This window comes from Melospiza georgiana, chromosome 19 (genome assembly GCF_028018845.1).
Source record: "Melospiza georgiana isolate bMelGeo1 chromosome 19, bMelGeo1.pri, whole genome shotgun sequence".
NCBI classification, from domain to species: Eukaryota; Metazoa; Chordata; class Aves; order Passeriformes; family Passerellidae; genus Melospiza; species Melospiza georgiana.
The window spans coordinates 8,243,877-8,261,924 of record NC_080448.1 but is presented as its reverse complement, the minus strand read 5'-3'; the positions used below and the strand labels follow the sequence as shown (position 1 = coordinate 8,261,924).

Sequence of the window (18,048 nt, the reverse complement as noted above, 5' to 3'; positions counted from 1 at the left end):
TAGGTGTTTATTGTGACCGATTGTCCCTCACAGATTTAGGTGTTTATTGTGACCGATGGTCCCTCACAGATTTAGATATTTATGATTGTGACCGATTGTCCCTCACAGATTTAAGTGTTTATTGTGACCGATGCTCCCTCACTGGTTTAGGAGTTTATTGCGGCTCAGGATCCCACAAGAGCAAATTTATCGCTATTTAGGTGTTTATTGTCGCTGAAAGTCCCACAAAGACGAGGGTTTAACACTATTTAGGTGTTTATTATGACCGAGGACCCTACAAAGGCGCGCTTAACGCGATTTAAGTATTTATTGTGACCGAGGATCCTACACGCGCGTATTTATCACAATTTAGGTGCTTATTGCGGCTGAAGGTCCGGCAGACGCAGGTCTATCGCTATTTAGACGTTTACTACTACGAACGGACACTAAGCTCGGGTTTAACCGCACTTTAGGTGTTTATTTATTTACTCCCACCGCCGCCATCGCGGCCGCTCCCGCGCGTCGCCTCAGGCGGGCGGAGGGGGCGTGGCCTCCACTCAGGCCCGCCCCGGAAGTGACGCACCCGCGGTGACCTTCAGAGGCGGCGTGCCGGTATCGGACCAGGCCGTGCCGCTCGGGGCTCCCTCCGCTTCCCTCCGCGCCGCCCGGGGCTCCCTCCGCCTCCCGCCGCCATGCCCAGGGGCAGCCGCAGCCGCACGTCCCGCGTGCCGCCCCCCGCCAGGTGAGGACGGCCGGGGGTCCCTCTCCTTCTCCCCTCTCCCCCGCGCAGGCCGCAGTGGCCTGGCCGCCATTGTGGGGGTGGGTGACGCGCCGGGGTGGTGGCAGCGCCCGGCTGGTTTGAGTTGGGCTGGCCGTGGGTTAGCGGAGCGGGGTTGGGCGATTTGGGGGTGGAATTGGGTCTGCTCGGCCGCAGGGACAGGACACCAGCACCGTGGCGATCAACCGCTTTTGGGTCGTGTTGTATTTTTCCCCAAAACAGCCGTGTGAGCAGAAAGACGCCTGTAACCCTGACCACGTCTTGCATAAGACGCTTACCAGAACAGCGAGTTCACTCCTTCAGTGTGTAACAGGGGTGTGTGTAATCCCAGCGTGATCCTTGGGGCCTCCTGTGCAGCACGCTCTCTGACACTGTGTGTCCCTTCCAGCTGGGGATATTCCGTGCCTCACAGGAGGAGCAGCGGGCTCCAGACCCTGCAGCCGTGTGGCCCCTGCCCGGCATGGTTTGGGATCACCATGATGATGATGATGATGATGGAGTGACGTTTCTCTTTGTGTCCCTGCAGCCGTGTGGCCCCTGCCCGGCATGGTTTGGGATCACCACGATGATGATGGAGTGATGTTTCTCTTTGTGTCCCCGCAGCCGGGCGCCCCCGAGGAGAGTCCCGTCTCCAGCTCCGGCTCCTCGGGCCTCTGTCCCCGCAGCGGCTCCGCCTTCGGCCGTGGCGTCCCCGGCCCCGAAGCAGCCGGGGCTGATGGCCCAGATGGCCTCAACTGCGGCCGGGGTGGCCGTGGGCTCGGCTGTGGGACACACCATCGGCCATGCCATCACCGGAGGATTTAGTGGAGGGGGCAGCTCTGAAGCTGCCAGGCCTGATGTCACTTACCAGGTGAGGGGAAGCACGGCTGGACACTGATGGCAGCTCAGCTCTGTGCTGAGGGACTTAATGGAGCCTTATGAGTCACAGCTGGGATGCTTACAGTCTTTATATAATCTCTCTATATATATATAAAACTATATTATATAGAGTATAACTACAGACTGAATCTCCAAGGTAACTCACCATGAGTCATCTTATAAAGAATTCAGAGGGATGTGTGGCAAAGGTGTTGGTGTTATTTTCTACTCTATTCCTCTGATTCAGGCAGGACTTTCATATTTCAGCTCTGATGTTGGGGAGGCCTTTGCTCAGGTGCCATCCAGAGTTACTCAAATGTATCAAAACCACTCAAGTGTTTGTAATTTAAAAAACTGCTCTGAATGTGGCATTCCTCTGCTGGAAAATTGTTTTGTACTTTAGCCCTTCACTTGTTTTCCATTAAAAAAATGAAGGTTTTGACTGAAATGCAGGCAAGAACCCTCAGCAAGCAGTGTGGGGGTGCTTTGGCTTTGTTGGAAGTGTCCTTATGGAGCCATTTGGTGTTTCAGGAGCCCCAGGGTGCTCAGGCTGCCCAGCAGCAAGGTCCTTGCCAGTATGAGATGAAACAATTCCTGGAGTGTGCCCAGAAGCAGACCGACCTCAAGCTGTGTGAGGGCTTCAGTGAGGTGCTCAAGCAGTGCAGGATTTCCAATGGTAAGTACACAGAGCTGGCAGGCAGCTCTTCAATGGGACAATCAGTAAAAATGTCATGGGAATGATGTCCTGGGGCTTTGATGCAGCTGGGGAGTGATGGAGGTGCTCTGAAGTCTGGTAAAGCAGCTGCTGTTCTCTTGGGCTTCATGTTTGGGTCCTGTGGGGTGGAGAGGGGTGAATTCCTGATGCTTGGATTGAAAATGACTGGAAAAGTGGCAGCAGCACATTTGGGGCATTAGCAGAGCTCTGAGGATAACAAAACCATCCTGTCCCAGGAGGAAGGAGGCAGCTGTGCACTAGTGCTGATGTCTGCAGCTCAGCATATCCCAGCAAATGGAACACCCTGACAAATCTGGCCTGTGGCAGGGAAAACACCTTCCATTCAGGAATCCAGAATTTACTGAGATACCTCCTTACCCTTCCATTCAGGAGTCCAAAACTCACTGAGAAAACTGTTTATCCTTCCATTCAGGGATCCAAAACTCACTGAGAAAACTGTTTATCCTTCCATTCAAGAATCCAAAACTCACTGACATTAACTCCTTCCCTTTCAGGTTTGTCCTAAGCCTGTACAAGGCAGCTGCTGGAGATCATCTTGCAAGAACTGACCTATGAATGAAAAACAAAAAGCTTCAGTAATAAAGTTTAAAGCTGCCTGGTATCTTGTTAGTTCATATATTCACACTGTCATCTCTGTGGCTTGACTCCTGCCATAGCTGCCTCTGATGTGATCCAACTTCACAGCCGCAATTTAATTTAGCACAAAATGGAAGAGTGAATAGTTAAGCAGAATGAGCTAACGTGGGCTTTACTGATTGTTGTGTTGAATGTATGTAATGTCTATAAATAAACTTCTCTCTCTAGAAGTACCTTGCTTTGGTTGAGTTTGAGTGCTGGAGTAGAAGGGTGAGGAGGTGAGAATTGATTTTGGCAGGGTGTTCTGCAGGTGTTTCTTTTTGTGCTGTAATAGGGCTGAACCATGAGATGATGGTCCTGTAACCTTCCCTTCTGCCTGGCTCAGGCAAGTTACAAAGCCATGGCAGCTACATGAAAATAATAATTATTTTAAAAGTATTTACTAATGCAAAGTGCAAACCCTCCTTTTCCCATCGGAGGGAGCTGCCACGTCATGCCTTACTCAAATCCTTGGGGCTGATAAATTAAACACCCTCCTGGACATCACTGGAAAAGCCTGGATAAGGAACTGTGGTGGGGAATAACCCTGCTCTGAACAGTGCAGTTGCTGTTAAAAATACTTTCCCTAGCATTACCTGTTTTCCTTGAAATGCTGTTATGCTGATGGATATTCTGCCCATTCCTCAAGCACTTCACATCTTGCTTGCTGTTCTGAAAGTGAAAAGATTTAATCAGTGTTCAGAAGGGAGAGGAGTCACCGCCCACAGTGGGGATGAGGACAGAACTGACAGGAGCAGCTTTTGTGTGCTGATCAAGCTCCCATCTCGTTTCTGGGGTGTTTCACCGTCCTGGTGAAACTGAAATAAAACCAGTGGGTGGTTTGGGCCACTCTGTGATAAGAGGAAATAGCCTGAAGCTGATACAGGGGAAATTCGGTTAGATATTAGGAGGAAAAAAAAAAAAGAGTACTGTTTGGGTGGTCAGGCATTGGAACAGTTTCCCGGAGGAATTGTGGAGGTGTCCCATCCCTGGAGGTGTCCAAGAGGAGCCCGGCCGTGGCGGTGGGTGAGCATAGAGCGGCTCGGTGCTCAGGGTGGCGGCGCTGGGAGAGCACAGAGCGGCTCGGTGCTCAGGCTGGGACCGGCTGCTCTCCAAGCTCCCTCCCGCCGTTCCCATTCCCCGCTCTTCGCTCCCCGGCCGAGCCTCCCCGTGCCCGGGGCGGCCGCAGCTCCCGGCGGCCGCTCAGCAACGCCCCCGGGGAGGAGGAGCCGGGGCCGGCCGTGCTCGGCGGCGGAAGGGTTAAACCGGGGAAGCTCCGGGGCGGCCCCCGGCCCCCCCTTGCCCGTTGCCCGGCCATGCCCGCCCGGCTCCCGCCGCTGCCAAGTCGCGCTGCGCTTTCTCCGGGGCCGGGCGGCGGCGGCCGGCCCTGAGCGCTCGGCTCCCGGCGGCTCCCAGGCCCGGGCCCGGCCCGGCGCTGCCCTCAGCGAGGTGAGGAGCGGGCGGCGCTGAGGGAGGGTTGTGAGGGGGTCCTGCCCCGGGAATCTCCCGTGCTCAGCGTTCTTTGGCTCCGGGTCAGCGCCAGAGGGTCGGGGCTGGGGGAGAGGGGCCGCGTTTCTGCCGGCATGAAAGCTTGCTTTTTCTTGGGCTTTGCGGGTTTATTCCAACTGATATTTGAATATCTTTGTTGTGCTTAGAGATCCTCCCGGCTGCGGGCGGGGGGCGATGCCCAGCGCCTCACCCTCAGCGTTCCTCCCGGCAGAAAATCCCCTCACGACCCCCCTTGCACTCTGCTGATGAACCCAGAGTGTCCCATTAGAGCCCTGCACCTGCTGCTTTTATAATTCCAGGGTATTTTAAACAAATTCCCGGGTTCAGCACACAGATTCCAGGCTTCTCCCGGTAGTGCTCCGTGGATGCTCCCCAGCCCTTCCCCACAACCCCCAGGACCTGGATTTTCAAAAAATAATCAGATTTTGCTTACCCCCCCTTCTCCATCTCAGAGATATTTATTTTCCCTCCTTCCTGGTCCTGCCTCTCCTTTGTGTTTTCAGCTCGGTTTGGCATTACTCACAGTATTTCCAACAACTAAAATTCTGTAAGTTAAGGTTGTGGTTGTTTAGAAATGCTCCAGCCCATGTTAGACATCCCTGGCAGCAGCAGCCAGTCGCCCAAAACACACTTTGGTCCTTAAAACCAGGTCAGGACAGATAACACATTGCTAATGAGATTTAAATGTATTTAGAGCTGCCAGTGCCCTGGCAGAGCTATTGAGAGGAGGGCAAAGGGAAACTCACAGTGCTGGGGATCTCCTGCCCACCTCTGTCCCCTCCCCAGCAACAAACTGTCACCCCAAAGGGACAGTTTTGCTGCCCAGGCTTGTAAAGAACTGCTTTCCATCCCAACTGCCTGGACTCCGTGTATGGGCACAGAAACAAGCTGTATAAAAATCCTTCCAAGCCTGAAATAGGAAAAAGAAATGGGACAAGAGCCTTTCAGGAGTTGTGGAGGCTGCTGGCAGCTGCACAGGAGTGGCTGAGGGAACTCTTTGAGCTGCTGTCCTCAGGCTGGCTCAGCTCCCACTGTCCCCAGTCCCTCTGTCCCCACCTGCACCCTGACCCACCCACCCCCTCTACTGCTTAAAAATAATAAGGAAAAGAAAGAGAAAAACAACAGGGGCAGATTCCAGCTTCCATATTCCACTTGGGTGGTGTTGGTGTGGGGTGCTGTTTCTGGAGGTTGCTGCTGTGAGCTGGGCACAGGGAAGGGGTGAGGTTTTGGGGTGCTGCAGCATTTCCCAAAGCCTTGGCCCCAGCCAGGCTATGAGGGAATCCAGTGGGGTTTCTCCTGTTCCCAGTGGGATGTCTGCAGCATCCCAAGGGCAAAGCTTGGCTTTTCCAAGCAGCAAAACACCTCCTTTGCTTGGTCCAGGATCTTCCTTCTCTTCCTTCCTCCTCAATGTTTTTTCTTCCATAAGGGATTGATGATCCCAGTTCTGGGAGCAGTGTGTGCCCATCCTGGCTTTTTTCCTTGCAGCTCCTTTCTGCCCTTAGACAAGCCCAGAGTGCTGCCCTGACAGGAGCCAGAGATGACCAAGGAAGAAGATCTACCAGACTGGAACTCATCCAAGGAGTTTTATGAAAAATATGAGCCAAAGGAGGTTTTGGGCAGGTAAAGCTTTCTTTTTGGTGAGCGGCTTGTTTTGGTTTCACGTCCCCCAGTGCCACATAGGAACAGTGTTCCCTGGGAATCTGATACAAACAGGGCCCACAGCAGCATGGGGCTAAAAATAGCATGGAACAGCACTTTCCATCAGCTCAAAACCTTCTGTCCCACCGAGACAGGGTGACAGAGCGAGACCCGCTGGTGCATGAAAATCCCAGCCAGCCCAGGTGCCGGTGGCTGGGCAGGCAGGGATGGAACCCCCCTTTTGTCCCTGTTGTCCCTGGCAGGGGGGTGAGCAGCGTGGTCCGGAGGTGCATCCACAAGACCACGAGGCAGGAATATGCTGTGAAGATCATCGACATCACGGCGGGGAACATCTCCCCCAAGGAGGTGCAGGAGCTGCGCGAAGCCACCACCAAGGAGATCGACATCCTCCGCAAGGTCTCGGGCCACCCCAACGTCAGTAAGTCAGGCCTTGAGCATCCCTCAAGGGCAATTTCTGCCCTCTTTGTTCCTCAGGGCAGAGGGGACCCCAAAACCAACCCCCAGGAAGGGATTTTGGGGTGGAATGCCAGGCAACTGCTCAGAGCGTTGTTTGCTGTCCCACCACACACACACCCCAGCAGTGCCCCCCATGTTGTCTCCCAAGCATAACACTTGTGAAGATCAGCTCCTCATTAACTCAATTAGCAATTTCTGCCCTCTTTGTTCCTCAGGGCAGAGGGGGACCCCAAAACCAGTCCCCCGGAAGGATTTTTGGGGTGAAATACCAGGCACCTGCTCAGAGCACTGTTTGCTCTCCTGCCACACATACACCCCAGCAGTGCCCCCCATATTGTCTCCCAAGCACAACGCTTGTGAAGATCAGCTCCTCATTAACTCAATTAGCAGTTTAATCAGATTTTTAGTCCATTGATGGACTCACACTGTGCTCACAGCCCCTGTGCTTTATTACAGTCCAGCTGAAGGACAGCTATGAATCCAGCACCTTCTTCTTCTTGGTGTTTGACCTGTAAGTACCAGCTGGCTCAGCACCCTGGGCCCACTCCCTCTCTGCAGATTTGTCCCAGCTTTTTATGGGGCAAAAATGGCAAGCAGTGGAGGGACAAGCAGCCCTTAAGGTAGAATCAAGCCCCAATTAGTGCAAGCTCATTGCAGCTCTGTTGCCAGCACTGTTTTCCCTCTGTCAGCGGCTCAGCACTGCTCGGGTTTCCCTGTAACCTTTGGTGGGAGCTGTCAGGCATCCCTGAGGGTTATTTATATGCTCAGTGGGACCAGGGTGTCTGCAAAGTCACAATTCCCAATGCCAGGACAGTGCAGTGGATGTCAGAGGAGTGGGATGGCACGGGGAGAGCCCCATCCCTGCCCCATCTTTGATGGTTGGACTTGGTGATCTTAAAGGTCTTTTTCAACCTTAACAGTTGTGTTTCTATCCAAAACTGCCCTCTCCAGGCACAGCCTCTCCTTCTAGCTGATATTGTACTAAAGTATATAAAGGCACTTTTACCCCTTGTTATGAAAGTTCTTTTGGGCTGTTAAGGGTTATAAACCCCTGACTGATCATCCCCAGGGACTCAGGGCCGGTTTGCTGTTGCAGCTCAGCCTCTGCCTGACTCTGTCCCCTCCCTCATGTAGGATGAAGAGAGGGGAGCTCTTTGACTACCTCACTGAGAAAGTCACCTTGAGCGAGAAAGAAACCAGGTAAGGCCAGGTGTGAAAATCACCTTGCAAGAGCAGAGTGTGGTTAGATGGGAGAGCCCAGCACCCTGGGCTGTGTCCCTGTGCACTGTCCCTGTCCCCTCCCCGGGGATGGTGGTGCCAGTGGGTGTTTGGGACAGGGGGTGAGCTGTCCCCATCCCCAGGAAGATCATGCGAGCGCTGCTGGAAGTGATCCAGTACCTGCACTCCATCAACATCGTCCACCGCGACCTGAAGCCGGAGAACATCCTGCTGGATGATGACATGAACATCAAGCTGACAGATTTTGGCTTCTCCTGCCAGCTGAATGAGAATGAGAAGCTCAAAGGTGAGGTGGGGGGATGCTGGGCTGGTGAGTTTTTCCAGCCCCACTCACTCCTTGTCACCAGTCTCACCTGGGGGTGCAGATTGGTGCTGTTTGGCTGCTTTTGCTGTCCTCACACCCAAGTTCTGCCTGCACACAGCCTCCACGCCTCTCTCCTTGCCATGGAAAAGTTGCTGCTCTTTAGGAAAACCTAATCCTAATCCATTCCACTTCTTTTCTCCTCCAGATGATCCCCATTACTTCATCCACTTACTGACCTATTGCTTCCCCCAATTCCTACATGCAAAGAGCCACACACCCATCAACAGGCATCCCCTCCCACAAGCATCTATATAATTTTTTTCCTCACTTTTTAGCCACAATAATTCACAAAAAAAAGTCACCAGTGAGATGCACACAGGTTGCAGTTCCTCCCTGTGAGCACCATCCCTGCAAAGATGCCACCATGGGCTGCCTGGAGGTGTGTGGGAATGGCACCTGGGTTGATGCTCTGCCCTGTGTCCCTGTCCCCACAGAGATCTGTGGCACTCCTGGCTACCTGGCCCCCGAGATCCTGCAGTGCTCCATGGATGATGAGCACCAAGGCTACGGGAAGGAGGTGGATATGTGAGTGAGAAGCTGTTCCTAAACACACACATGTGGTGTTTGAGTGTTTGGAAAGAATGAAATGATGCACCAAAAGCCAATATTGGTGGCTGTGAGGGGCTGTCTGGGTCACCTGGGGGTTCTGGCACAGAGCAGGGAGTGAAGCAGCCTGGGGACAAACCCATCTCCTCACTTTGGGAGAGAAAGCAATACTCTCTGTTCATGGAAGTCAGCTTAGGCTGAGCTCCAAGACATGGGGGTTTTAAACACCTTGTGCAGCCCCTGGGAGAGCAGCCAGCTCAGGGCAGCTCACCAGAGCTCTGCAGGGACTTTGCCACCACCTCTGGTGGCTTCAGGCTGCAATGCACACACCAGGGCATTTCATCCCCTCTCCAGTCTGAGCCACAACACCTGAGCTGTGCATCACCAAACCCCACTCCCTTCCCTAAAAACCTCTGCAAGGGCCAAATTCTCCATCTCAAGGCATCCTCCTGCAGCATCCAGGGAACAACTCCCCACCAGCTCAGCTCAAAGTCCCCTGCAGCTCAGCTCAGCCCCTCAGGCACACGCAGGGCAGTTCCGTGCTGGTTTTCCAGCTGTTTCCAGGTGATGCCAGTTTCCCTGCTGGGATGCAGAACCAGCTGGGTGCCTGGGGAGTGGCACAGGGGGTGCTGGAGGCTCCACAGGTGGAGCACGGGGGTGACCATGTACACCCTGCTGCCCACAGGTGAAGCATGGGGTGATCATGTACACCCTGCTGCCCACAGGTGGAGCTTAGGGTGATCATGTACACCCTGCTGCCCACAGGTGGAGCATGGGGTGATCATGTACACCCTGCTGCCCACAAGTGATCATGTACACCCTGCTGCCCACAGGTGGAGCTTAGGGTGATCATGTACACCCTGCTGCCCACAGGTGGAGCTTAGGGGTGACCCTGCTGCCCACAGGTGGAGCACGGGGGTGATAATGTACACCCTGCTGCCCACAGGTGGAGCTTAGGAGTGATCATGTACACCCTGCTGGCCACAAATGCAGCATGGGGGTGATCATGTACACCCTGCTGCCCACAGGTGGAGCATGGGGTGATCATGTACACCCTGCTGCCCACAAATGGAGCATGGGGGTGATCATGTACACCCTGCTGCCCACAGGTGATCATGTACACCCTGCTGCCCACAGGTGGAGCATGGGGTGATCATGTACACCCTGCTGCCCACAGGTGGAACATGGGGTGATCATGTACACCCTGCTGCCCACAAATGGAGCATGGGGGTGATCATGTACACCCTGCTGCCCACAGGTGATCATGTACACCCTGCTGCCCACAGGTGGAGCATGGGGTGATCATGTACACCCTGCTGCCCACAGGTGGAACATGGGGTGATCATGTACACCCTGCTGCCCACAAATGGAGCATGGGGTGATCATGTACACCCTGCTGCCCACAGGTGGAGCACGGGGGTGATCATGTACACCCTGCTGGCCGGCTCGCCGCCCTTCTGGCACCGCAAGCAGATGCTGATGCTGCGCATGATCATGAACGGCGATTACCAGTTCGGCTCCCCAGAGTGGGATGACCGCTCTGACACCGTCAAGGACTTGGTAGGTGCTGGGGTTGGGAAATCCTGGAGCGCAGGGGGCGTTGCAGAGCCCTGCGATAGCTCAGAGCGAGCGGCTCCCCCTGCAGATCTCGCGGTTCCTGGTGGTGGACCCGCGGCAGCGGTACACGGCGGGCGAGGCGCTGGCACACCCCTTCTTCCAGCAGTACGACGTGGAGGAGGTCCGGCACTTCAGCCCCTTCCGCAAGTTCAAGGTGGGGATGGGGCTGGGAGCTGCAGGAGCCGGCAGTGGGATGGGTTTGGGAGAAACTGGGGGTTGGGTTTTGGGAGGATGCCTGGGCATTCCCTCGCAGGAAGGAGTTAAGGGAGAAGGGAGAAACTGCCTCTCACCTCCAAAAAAAAAACATTGAAAGAGCTGGAGAGTTCGGCCTGGAGAAGAGAAGGCACCAGGGAGACCTTAGAGCCCCTTCCATTGCTTCCAAGAGAGCTGGAGAGGGACTTTGGACAGGAGATGGAGTGACAGGGCAAGGGAGAATGGCTTCAAGAGGGCAGGGTCAGATGGGATAGTGGGGAGAAATTCTTGGCTGTGAGGGTGCTGAGGCCCTGGCAGAGGTTTCCCAGAGAAGCTGTGGCTGCCCCATCCATGGAAGTGTCCAAGGCCAGGCTGGACAGGGCTTGGAGCAACCTGGGATAGGCAAAGACATCCCTGCCCATGGCAGGGAGTGAAATGGGCTTTAAATTCCCTTTTAACTCAAACCATGCTGTGATTCTGTGATTCCCTGGCATGAACTCCTGCCCTTTGCCAGCCCTGCAGGAATTAAACTGTGCCAGGCACTGAGCTCCCTCCTGATTCCCCCACATGAGGTGATGCACTGGGACCACCCCATTGAGGGAATTCCTCTGAATCCCAGGCTGTTGTGGGAGAATTCCCAAAAATCCCAGGCTGCTGTGGGAGAATTTCCCTGAATGCCAGCCTGTTGTGGTAATTCTCTTGAATGCCAGGCTGTTGTGGGAGAAATGCCCTGACTGCCAGGCTGTTGTGGGAATTCCTGGCTGTTGTGGGAGAATTCCTCTGAATCCCAGGCTGTTGTGGGAATTCCCTTGAATCCCACACTGCTCTGGGAGGATTCCCCTGAATCCCAAGCTGCTCTGGGAGGATTCCCCTGAATCCCAAGCTGTTCTGGGAGGATTCCCCTGAATCCCAAGCTGCTCTGGGAGGATTCCTCTGACTGCCAGGCTGTTCTGGGAGGATTCCCCTGAATCCCAAGCTGCTCTGGGAGGATTCCCCTGAATCCCAAGCTGTTCTGGGAGGATTCCCCTGAATTCCAAGCTGTTCTGGGAGGATTCCCCTGAATCCCAAGCTGTTCTGGGAGGATTCCCCTGAATCCCAAGCTGTTCTGGGAGGATTCCCCTGAATCCCAAGCTGCTCTGGGAGGATTCCTCTGACTGCCAGGCTGTTCCCTGTGCCCCAGGTGATCTGCCTGACCGTGCTGGCCTCGGTGAGGATTTACTACCAGTACAGGCAGGTGAAGTCAGTGACCAGGGAGTTGGTGGTCAGGGACCCCTACGCCCTCAAGCCCGTCCGCAAGCTCATCGACGCCTGCGCCTTCCGCACCTACCGCCACTGGGTGAAGAAGGGGGAGGCCCAGAACAGAGCTGCCCTCTTTGAGAACACCTGCAAGGCCATCCTGCTCACCCTGGCCACCGAGGAGGGGCTCTTCTGATCCCTGCCCAGCCCCTGGTTTGGCTCACTGTAAGGCGAGTAAAATCTTGGAAAACAACATGGTGATTTCTGGGGTTTTTAAGTTTTTTTTTCACTTTGCTCACGACTGGTGCAAATACAAACCCGGGAAATAATTTGCTCCTGAGGTGTGTCTCACTGGAGGAATGGGTTTGGAGAAGCCACATTTAACAGAGCCAGAACCAGCTGCAGCTCCCCATGGGGAAGGCTCAGCCCTCAGGCACCTGCAGTGCCTGTTTTGGGACAGTTTGAGGTGGATCCCTGAGCAATGTTCTTGCCCACCCTTGTGGTCGAGGTTCCTGGTCAGGTTTGGTGCAGAGAGAGTTTGTGCTTGTTACAACTCCTGGGAGAGGTGGGGCACTGGTTTGTCACACACATCATTTTGTCAAATGCCAATGAAGGTGCCTTGTTTTGCTTCTGAGAAGGCTCAGCACTGCTCCAGAGCTGGGACTTCCCAAGGGAATGGGGACTGATTATGACTCCCCTTTCCAGGGATGTGCCCCCATCACTTCCCCCCTGGCAGCCCCACCCTGATGGTCACAGAGGGCTCTGGGTGTCTCCTCACTGGGGCTGGAGGTCAGAGCAGCTCTGGCCCAGTCCCACACCTGCACCCCTCTGCTTTACAACAACAGGAGAGCTGCAGCATCTCCCACACCAGAAGGACACTAAAGACAGACCCCCCTTCCTGCCTTCCCAATCACTGCTCCCATCCACACATGCCAGCACTGAAAAGGTTGAAATTATTTTTAATTTTAGAAACAATTGGGGTTTAATGGAAGTGACAGCTGGGGGTTACTGTTCATCTCCACAGGAGAAAATGCCTCAGGTGTTCCCAGGGAGCCCTCAGAGCTCAGCTTTGCTCTGGCTTTTCCAGGCTGGCACAGGAGGGATGTCGGCAGCACAGCGGAAGCTGAGGTTGTCAGAGGCAGAGTCTGGTGTGTTCCCCATCCTCACAGGGAAAAAGAGACCCAAAATCAGGGATCCTTCCTCATTACACATATCCCCAATGTTACAACACTCACAACCCTAACTGACCTGCTAGAACAGCCTAAAAACATCTTCCAATTCCCCTGAATTACTTAGAGAAAAGCATTTAGTTATTAATACCTGCTGGAAAACACATGATTTGAGAAGCATTTAGGAATGGATTTATAGCAGGGGTGGTTTTAGCCATATTTGTAGTGTGCTCTGCCAACTGCTTCTCAAAAAAAATTGTGTAGGAACAAACAAACATCTTTTAAAATAAAACCAACCCAGAGAAAATCCTTGTGCAGCAGCAGCTGGGCTTTGGCCAGACCTACCTGGTGGTAACACGAGCTCTGTGGTTGGCAGAGCCATCTGCAGTGTCAATCCACGAGGCCCCTCTCAGCACCTGCATCTTCTGAGCCCTGGGTGCCCTTCCTGGAGCTGGGAATTCTGATGCTGTCCATTCCCAGGTGTTTCCCAGCAGGTCATAGAGCCCTGAGATGGTTTTGTGTCAGAATTAGAACAGAATTAGGTATACAAGAAATGTAAATTTGGTGTATGGGAGGGGGAACAACGTTCAAAGGATCATTCAAGAGTGTGGTTTAATGGTGAGGCTGAAGAAATTCCTCACTGTATTTCAAACAGTGCACAAGGACAGGGCAGCCAGAAATGTCCTTGGAATTTTTGTTACACCCCACTGAGTTGCAAAGCAACCCAGTTTTAATTAAAAGGAGCTGGTTTGGTGCCTGAAGTGCAGCAGGTGCACCTCAGCCAACTCCAGCCCCAACCATCGATGCTTTCCCTCTACTCCAGACCCCACACATCTAAACTCTGCCCAGCTGCAGGATTTGATAATCAGCATTAACTGAGGGAGCAGCTGCCATCCCCAGAGCAGGGTGAGGGTGCTGTGTACCGTAGCTGTTCTGGGCAGGGAAGGCTGTCACCGGGGAGACGCCGTGGTAGCCGTCCTCAGCCGTGTCCTCCCGAGGGAAATCACCCTGGGGGAACAGAGGTCACTCCCAGCAAAGAACCACCCCAGAAAAACCCCAAACCCTGCTCCTCACAGGGCTGTGCCACACTCCAAGTAAGCAAATAACTCTCTGGTGGCAATTTATGTTGGTCAAGAGAGATCAGCTACCTGAAGTTGTCCCAAGTTCCCTCTTCAAACAAATCTATGTGTGAATTTTTGGAAGCAGTAAAATCCTGCTTTCCCAGGGAGGATGGGCTGAGCCTGCTCCCTCTGAGGGTATTGTTACACCCCCCCAGAAGCTCAGTTTCAGTACCCCCACTGTTTCCCAGGACACCCTCACTCAGTAGCTGAGTGAAACCCCCCCTGAGGACAGCCCAGCATGGACGGGATGATTTTTAGCCCAGCATGGATGGGATGATTTTTAGCCCAGCATAGATGGGATGATTTTTAGCCCAGCATAGATGGGATGATTTTTAGCCCAGCATGGACAGGATGATTTTTAGCCCAGCATGGACGGGATGATTTTTAGCCCAGCATGGACGGGATGATTTTTAGCCCAGCATGGACGGGATGATTTTTAGCCCAGCATGGACGGGATGATTTTTAGCCCAGCATGGATGGGATGATTTTTAGCCCAGCATGGACGGGATGATTTTTAGCCCAGCATAGATGGATGGGATGATTTTTAGCCCAGCATGGACGGGATGATTTTTAGCCCAGCATAGATGGGATGATTTTTAGCCCAGCATGGATGGGATGATTTTTAGGACCTTACCTGCCACAGGTTTGTACGGTTTGCCTGGAACTTGTTTCCCCAGGGGTACATCCTTTCTGCCAGGGAGGAAAAGACACTTGTTAGCCCTGGGTCACTCCAGCCAGGCTTTCAGGATTGTCCTCTTCTACTCAGCTTCAGCTACTGAAGTTTTAATTATTTATTTTATGAATTATTAATATTACCACCCTCTCAGACCAAAAGAGGTGGTTCAAACCCCCTTCAAATCAACATCTGACAACATCCCTGGAGGGAGGGTTGGATCTGGTGGAACCAACAGCACTCCATGCCTGCTTTGGGAAGAGCTCAGAGCTTGTGCTACGTACGCTGCAGTCCTCCCCTGGCAGCAAACTCCCACTCCTCCTCCGACGGGAGCCGCTTCCCCTGCCAGGCACAGAAGGCCTGAGCATCGTTCCAGCTCACGTGCAGCACGGGGTAATCCAGCCTGTCCTTGATGCTGGAGCCAGGGCCTGAGGGCTGGCAGGGATTGAAGCAGACTGGAATTAATTTTATACAGTTTTCATTACAAAGGGAATGAGGGGTGGAAGAGACGAAAGGATGGAAAATGGTTTTTCACTTATTTTTAGTCAATAAGGTTCAGCACACACAACACACGAACTACCAGCATGGGGAGGAGTCACCACACCAGGATTTTACCACACCAGGATTTTACCACAGCAGGATTTTATTACATCCAGATTTTACTACACCAGGATTTTACCATACCAGGATTTTACTCACACCAGGATTTTATCACATCAGGGTTTTACCATACCAGGATTTTACCACACCAGGATTTTATTACATCAAGATTTTACCACACCAGGATTTTACCACACTAGAATTTTTTATTACATCAAGATTTTACCACACCAGGATTTTACCACACCAGGATTTTATCACACCAGGATTTTACCTTTACAAAAGGGCTGCAGAAGGGAAATCACCTTACTACACCAGGATTTTATCACACCAGAATTTTACCATACCAGGATTTTATCACATCAGGATTTTACTCACCTGTCTCCAAAAAGCCTTCTCGATGGGCAGCCACCACGGGGCTGACTGGGGAAAGAAATGACACCAGGATTAAAGGTGAACTGGTGACACCTGGACTGGTGACACCGTCCCACAGCAGGGTGTGTTAGTCAGGAAATGCTGCAGTTTGAGCTGGGCTATCACAGACATTTGGATGGTGCTTTCCCACAGAGCAGAGGCTTTTAAAAGTGAAAACAGATCAAGAGGCTCATGCTGTTCAGTTTTTCTATATTAAAGTTGGATTATTGAAGTACTTTGAAACACATTTTACTTCCTCCCAGCTCCCTGGAGCCCAGACAGACAGCTCACAGAGCATGGAAATAGAGGAGCACATGAATCAACCCCAGCTCAATCCTGCTGAGGTTCAAAAGCAAAACAACCCCAGATTAAAGAAAAACCTCTGAGAACAGCAGGCTCTGCAAAGAGGCAGCTGCTCCTCAGTGGAAAAGCAACACCAAACTCATCATAGGATTCACATTTACCTCCAATTTTTGGGTGACTTTTTTTTTCAGCTCTTCAGATACGAAATCCTCAAAGACAAAGCTCCAGCCAAATGCTTCTGCTTCTGTTTTGTATTTCTTTTCTCTAACAAACTCCCTGGCATAAACACAACATGCTCTGGGTAAGAGTTCTTCAAGCTCTGCCTCACAAATCTGTTCATGCAACGAGTTCGGAGCAAGGCAAAATGTACAAAACTTACAGACCCCCCAGCTCCAGATGGTTTAATTTAGATTTAACAGATAAAACAGTCCAGGGAGCAGCTTTGCACAGATTTGTTAATTTTTATGTCACCTGTGCAGGTAAACTCAGCCTGCACTCAGGTTTCTGTAATTGTGGAGAGAAAAAATCCCTTAAAAGCCAATAAAAGCTGTGGCTGCTGTTGGTGGAATAGAAGAGGGAGAGGGAGAGGGAGAGGGAGAGGGAGAGGGAGAGGGAGAGGGAGAGGGAGAGGGAGAGGAGAGGAGAGGAGAGGAGAGGAGAAGAGAAGAGAAGAGAAGAGAAGAGAAGAGAAGAGAAGAGAAGAGAAGAGAAGAGAAGGACAGGAGGAGGAGGAGAAGAAAAAAGGAAGAGAGGAGGAGAAGAGGAGAAAAAAAGGAAGAGGAGGAGATGAAAAAAAAGAAGAAAAAAAAGAGGAAAGAGAAGGGGGAAAAGGACAAAAAAAAGGAAATAAAAGTGTGCTTGCAAGCTACACCACCACGATGGCTCAGCTTGCACCTGTGACAGTGATTTCCTATTAACAGACACATTTTTTTTCCAATGAGCACCCAAGCATTGGCTTTCAGATTGCCAGGAACCACCTCCAGAACAGCTCGCACCACATCTGGCCCTGCCCTCCCCACAGCCACCCGAGCTCACCTGAAGTCCCTGTTTGTCACCGGGTGTTTGTCCAGAGCAAAGGGCTTCACTGTCACCTCCCTGGCGGGCTCCTCCTCGCCGCTCCTCTGCAGGGACCCCATCTGGAAGGTGCCCCCGGGCAGCTGCACCATGCTCCCATCCTCTGCGAGCGCTGGAAAGGCACAAATTCAGCACAAACTTCATTTTAAAACGCTGGCCAGGCGCAGATACTGACGGGATGTCCCTGCGTGTGCTGGAAGGGGTGCCAGCGATCGATGTCCGCATTTAAAATCCCATTGTCGGGAGGGGAGCGATCCCAGCCTGGGGCAGCAGCAGGGGCTCCGGGAGGCGCTGCCAGGGGGGATTTCGGGGGTGCCATGGGAGGATTTTAGGGGTGTCGGGGGGATGTCGGGGCTCTCACCGCGCTGAGCCCCCAGCACCCCGCAGCACAGCAGCAGCAGCGCCGCCGCTCCCATCCCGGAGCCGCGGAGGAGCCGGGCCCGACCCGGAGGCGCTGCGGGCTCGGGAAGCGCTTCCGGGGCAGCGCTTCTGCAAGAACGGGGATTGCTGTCCCTCCCCGGAGCTAAAACTGCCGAGCACCGGAGCCACAGCAGCCCGTCCATACAAGGGAGGCGTTTTTTGGGTGTTTGAAAGGGTTTTTTTTAAGGTTTTGTGTGTGACAGAGGAAGGAGATTCCTCTTAACACAAAGCACCGCTGGTTTTAGGGAAAATCATTCCATTCCCCTGCCACGAACCCACCGGAAGCTCTGCCCAGACCTCCTCTGGCACTGATTATCCATAAATAACGTAGAAGCATCACTATTAAAAACCCAACCCTTAAAACAGGCCCTTCAGCCCCCCCCCAAGCCATTCTGCAGTGAACTCAGTTTTATTCATAAGCAAGTACAAAACTAGTTAGTGATTGCCTTAATCCAGTTTTTAAAATTTACTGAACAAATTCCAGATCTGA

The 18,048-nt window shown here is 53.0% G+C and overlaps 3 protein-coding genes across 4 annotated transcripts; 2 read left to right on the top strand and 1 right to left on the bottom strand.

The window, feature by feature from the left end:
• Positions 1–580: 580 nt before the first annotated feature.
• CHCHD2 (coiled-coil-helix-coiled-coil-helix domain containing 2) lies at positions 581–3,157 on the top strand. Its single transcript, XM_058037516.1, has 4 exons — positions 581–721; positions 1,361–1,607; positions 2,147–2,291; positions 2,846–3,157. The coding sequence occupies exons 1-4, from the start codon at positions 672–674 to the stop codon at positions 2,854–2,856; spliced, it is 453 nt and encodes a 150-aa protein (XP_057893499.1). The 5' UTR covers positions 581–671; the 3' UTR covers positions 2,857–3,157.
• Positions 3,158–4,339: 1,182 nt separating this feature from the next.
• Positions 4,340–12,039, top strand: PHKG1 (phosphorylase kinase catalytic subunit gamma 1). Its single transcript, XM_058037519.1, has 10 exons — positions 4,340–4,415; positions 5,961–6,095; positions 6,377–6,552; positions 7,047–7,101; positions 7,725–7,790; positions 7,952–8,115; positions 8,628–8,718; positions 10,146–10,299; positions 10,385–10,510; positions 11,729–12,039. Exons 2-10 carry the CDS (start codon positions 6,013–6,015, stop codon positions 11,978–11,980), a joined length of 1,167 nt encoding a protein of 388 aa, XP_057893502.1. The 5' UTR covers positions 4,340–4,415; positions 5,961–6,012; the 3' UTR covers positions 11,981–12,039.
• A 687-nt stretch (positions 12,040–12,726) lies between these two features.
• On the bottom strand, positions 12,727–17,590 carry SUMF2 (sulfatase modifying factor 2). 2 transcript variants are annotated; one of them, XM_058037489.1, is made up of 9 exons: positions 17,500–17,590; positions 17,100–17,250; positions 16,226–16,340; positions 15,726–15,770; positions 15,032–15,182; positions 14,709–14,764; positions 13,877–13,961; positions 13,299–13,458; positions 12,727–12,946 (listed from the first exon to the last, which is right to left on the bottom strand). In XM_058037489.1, the coding sequence occupies exons 1-9, from the start codon at positions 17,552–17,554 to the stop codon at positions 12,841–12,843; spliced, it is 924 nt and encodes a 307-aa protein (XP_057893472.1). In that variant the 5' UTR covers positions 17,555–17,590; the 3' UTR covers positions 12,727–12,840. The 2 variants fall into 2 exon arrangements, with proteins under 2 accessions (XP_057893472.1, XP_057893473.1); XM_058037490.1 differs by lacking the exons at positions 16,226–16,340; positions 17,500–17,590 and having other exon boundaries at positions 17,100–17,476.
• Between the last annotated feature and the right edge of the window lie 458 nt (positions 17,591–18,048).

Bases quoted from the DNA above. Each gene is read 5' to 3' on its own strand.
- CHCHD2 (XM_058037516.1), top strand. From the start codon at position 672: ATGCCCAGGGGCAGCCGCAGCCGCACGTCCCGCGTGCCGCCCCCCGCC. The intron at 722-1,360 runs GTGAGGACGGCC...GTGTCCCCGCAG, and splicing joins CGCGTGCCGCCCCCCGCCAG to CCGGGCGCCCCCGAGGAGAG. The intron at 1,608-2,146 runs GTGAGGGGAAGC...TTGGTGTTTCAG, and splicing joins GGCCTGATGTCACTTACCAG to GAGCCCCAGGGTGCTCAGGC.
- PHKG1 (XM_058037519.1), top strand. From the start codon at position 6,013: ATGACCAAGGAAGAAGATCTACCAGACTGGAACTCATCCAAGGAGTTT. The intron at 7,791-7,951 runs GTAAGGCCAGGT...CCCCATCCCCAG, and splicing joins TTGAGCGAGAAAGAAACCAG to GAAGATCATGCGAGCGCTGC. The intron at 8,116-8,627 runs GTGAGGTGGGGG...CTGTCCCCACAG, and splicing joins TGAGAATGAGAAGCTCAAAG to AGATCTGTGGCACTCCTGGC.
- SUMF2 (XM_058037489.1), bottom strand. From the start codon at position 17,554: ATGGGAGCGGCGGCGCTGCTGCTGCTGTGCTGCGGGGTGCTGGGGGCT. The intron at 16,341-17,099 runs GTGAGCTCGGGT...TGTTTATGCCAG, and splicing joins GTGACAAACAGGGACTTCAG to GGAGTTTGTTAGAGAAAAGA. The intron at 13,962-14,708 runs GTAAGGTCCTAA...CTGTTCCCCCAG, and splicing joins ACCGTACAAACCTGTGGCAG to GGTGATTTCCCTCGGGAGGA.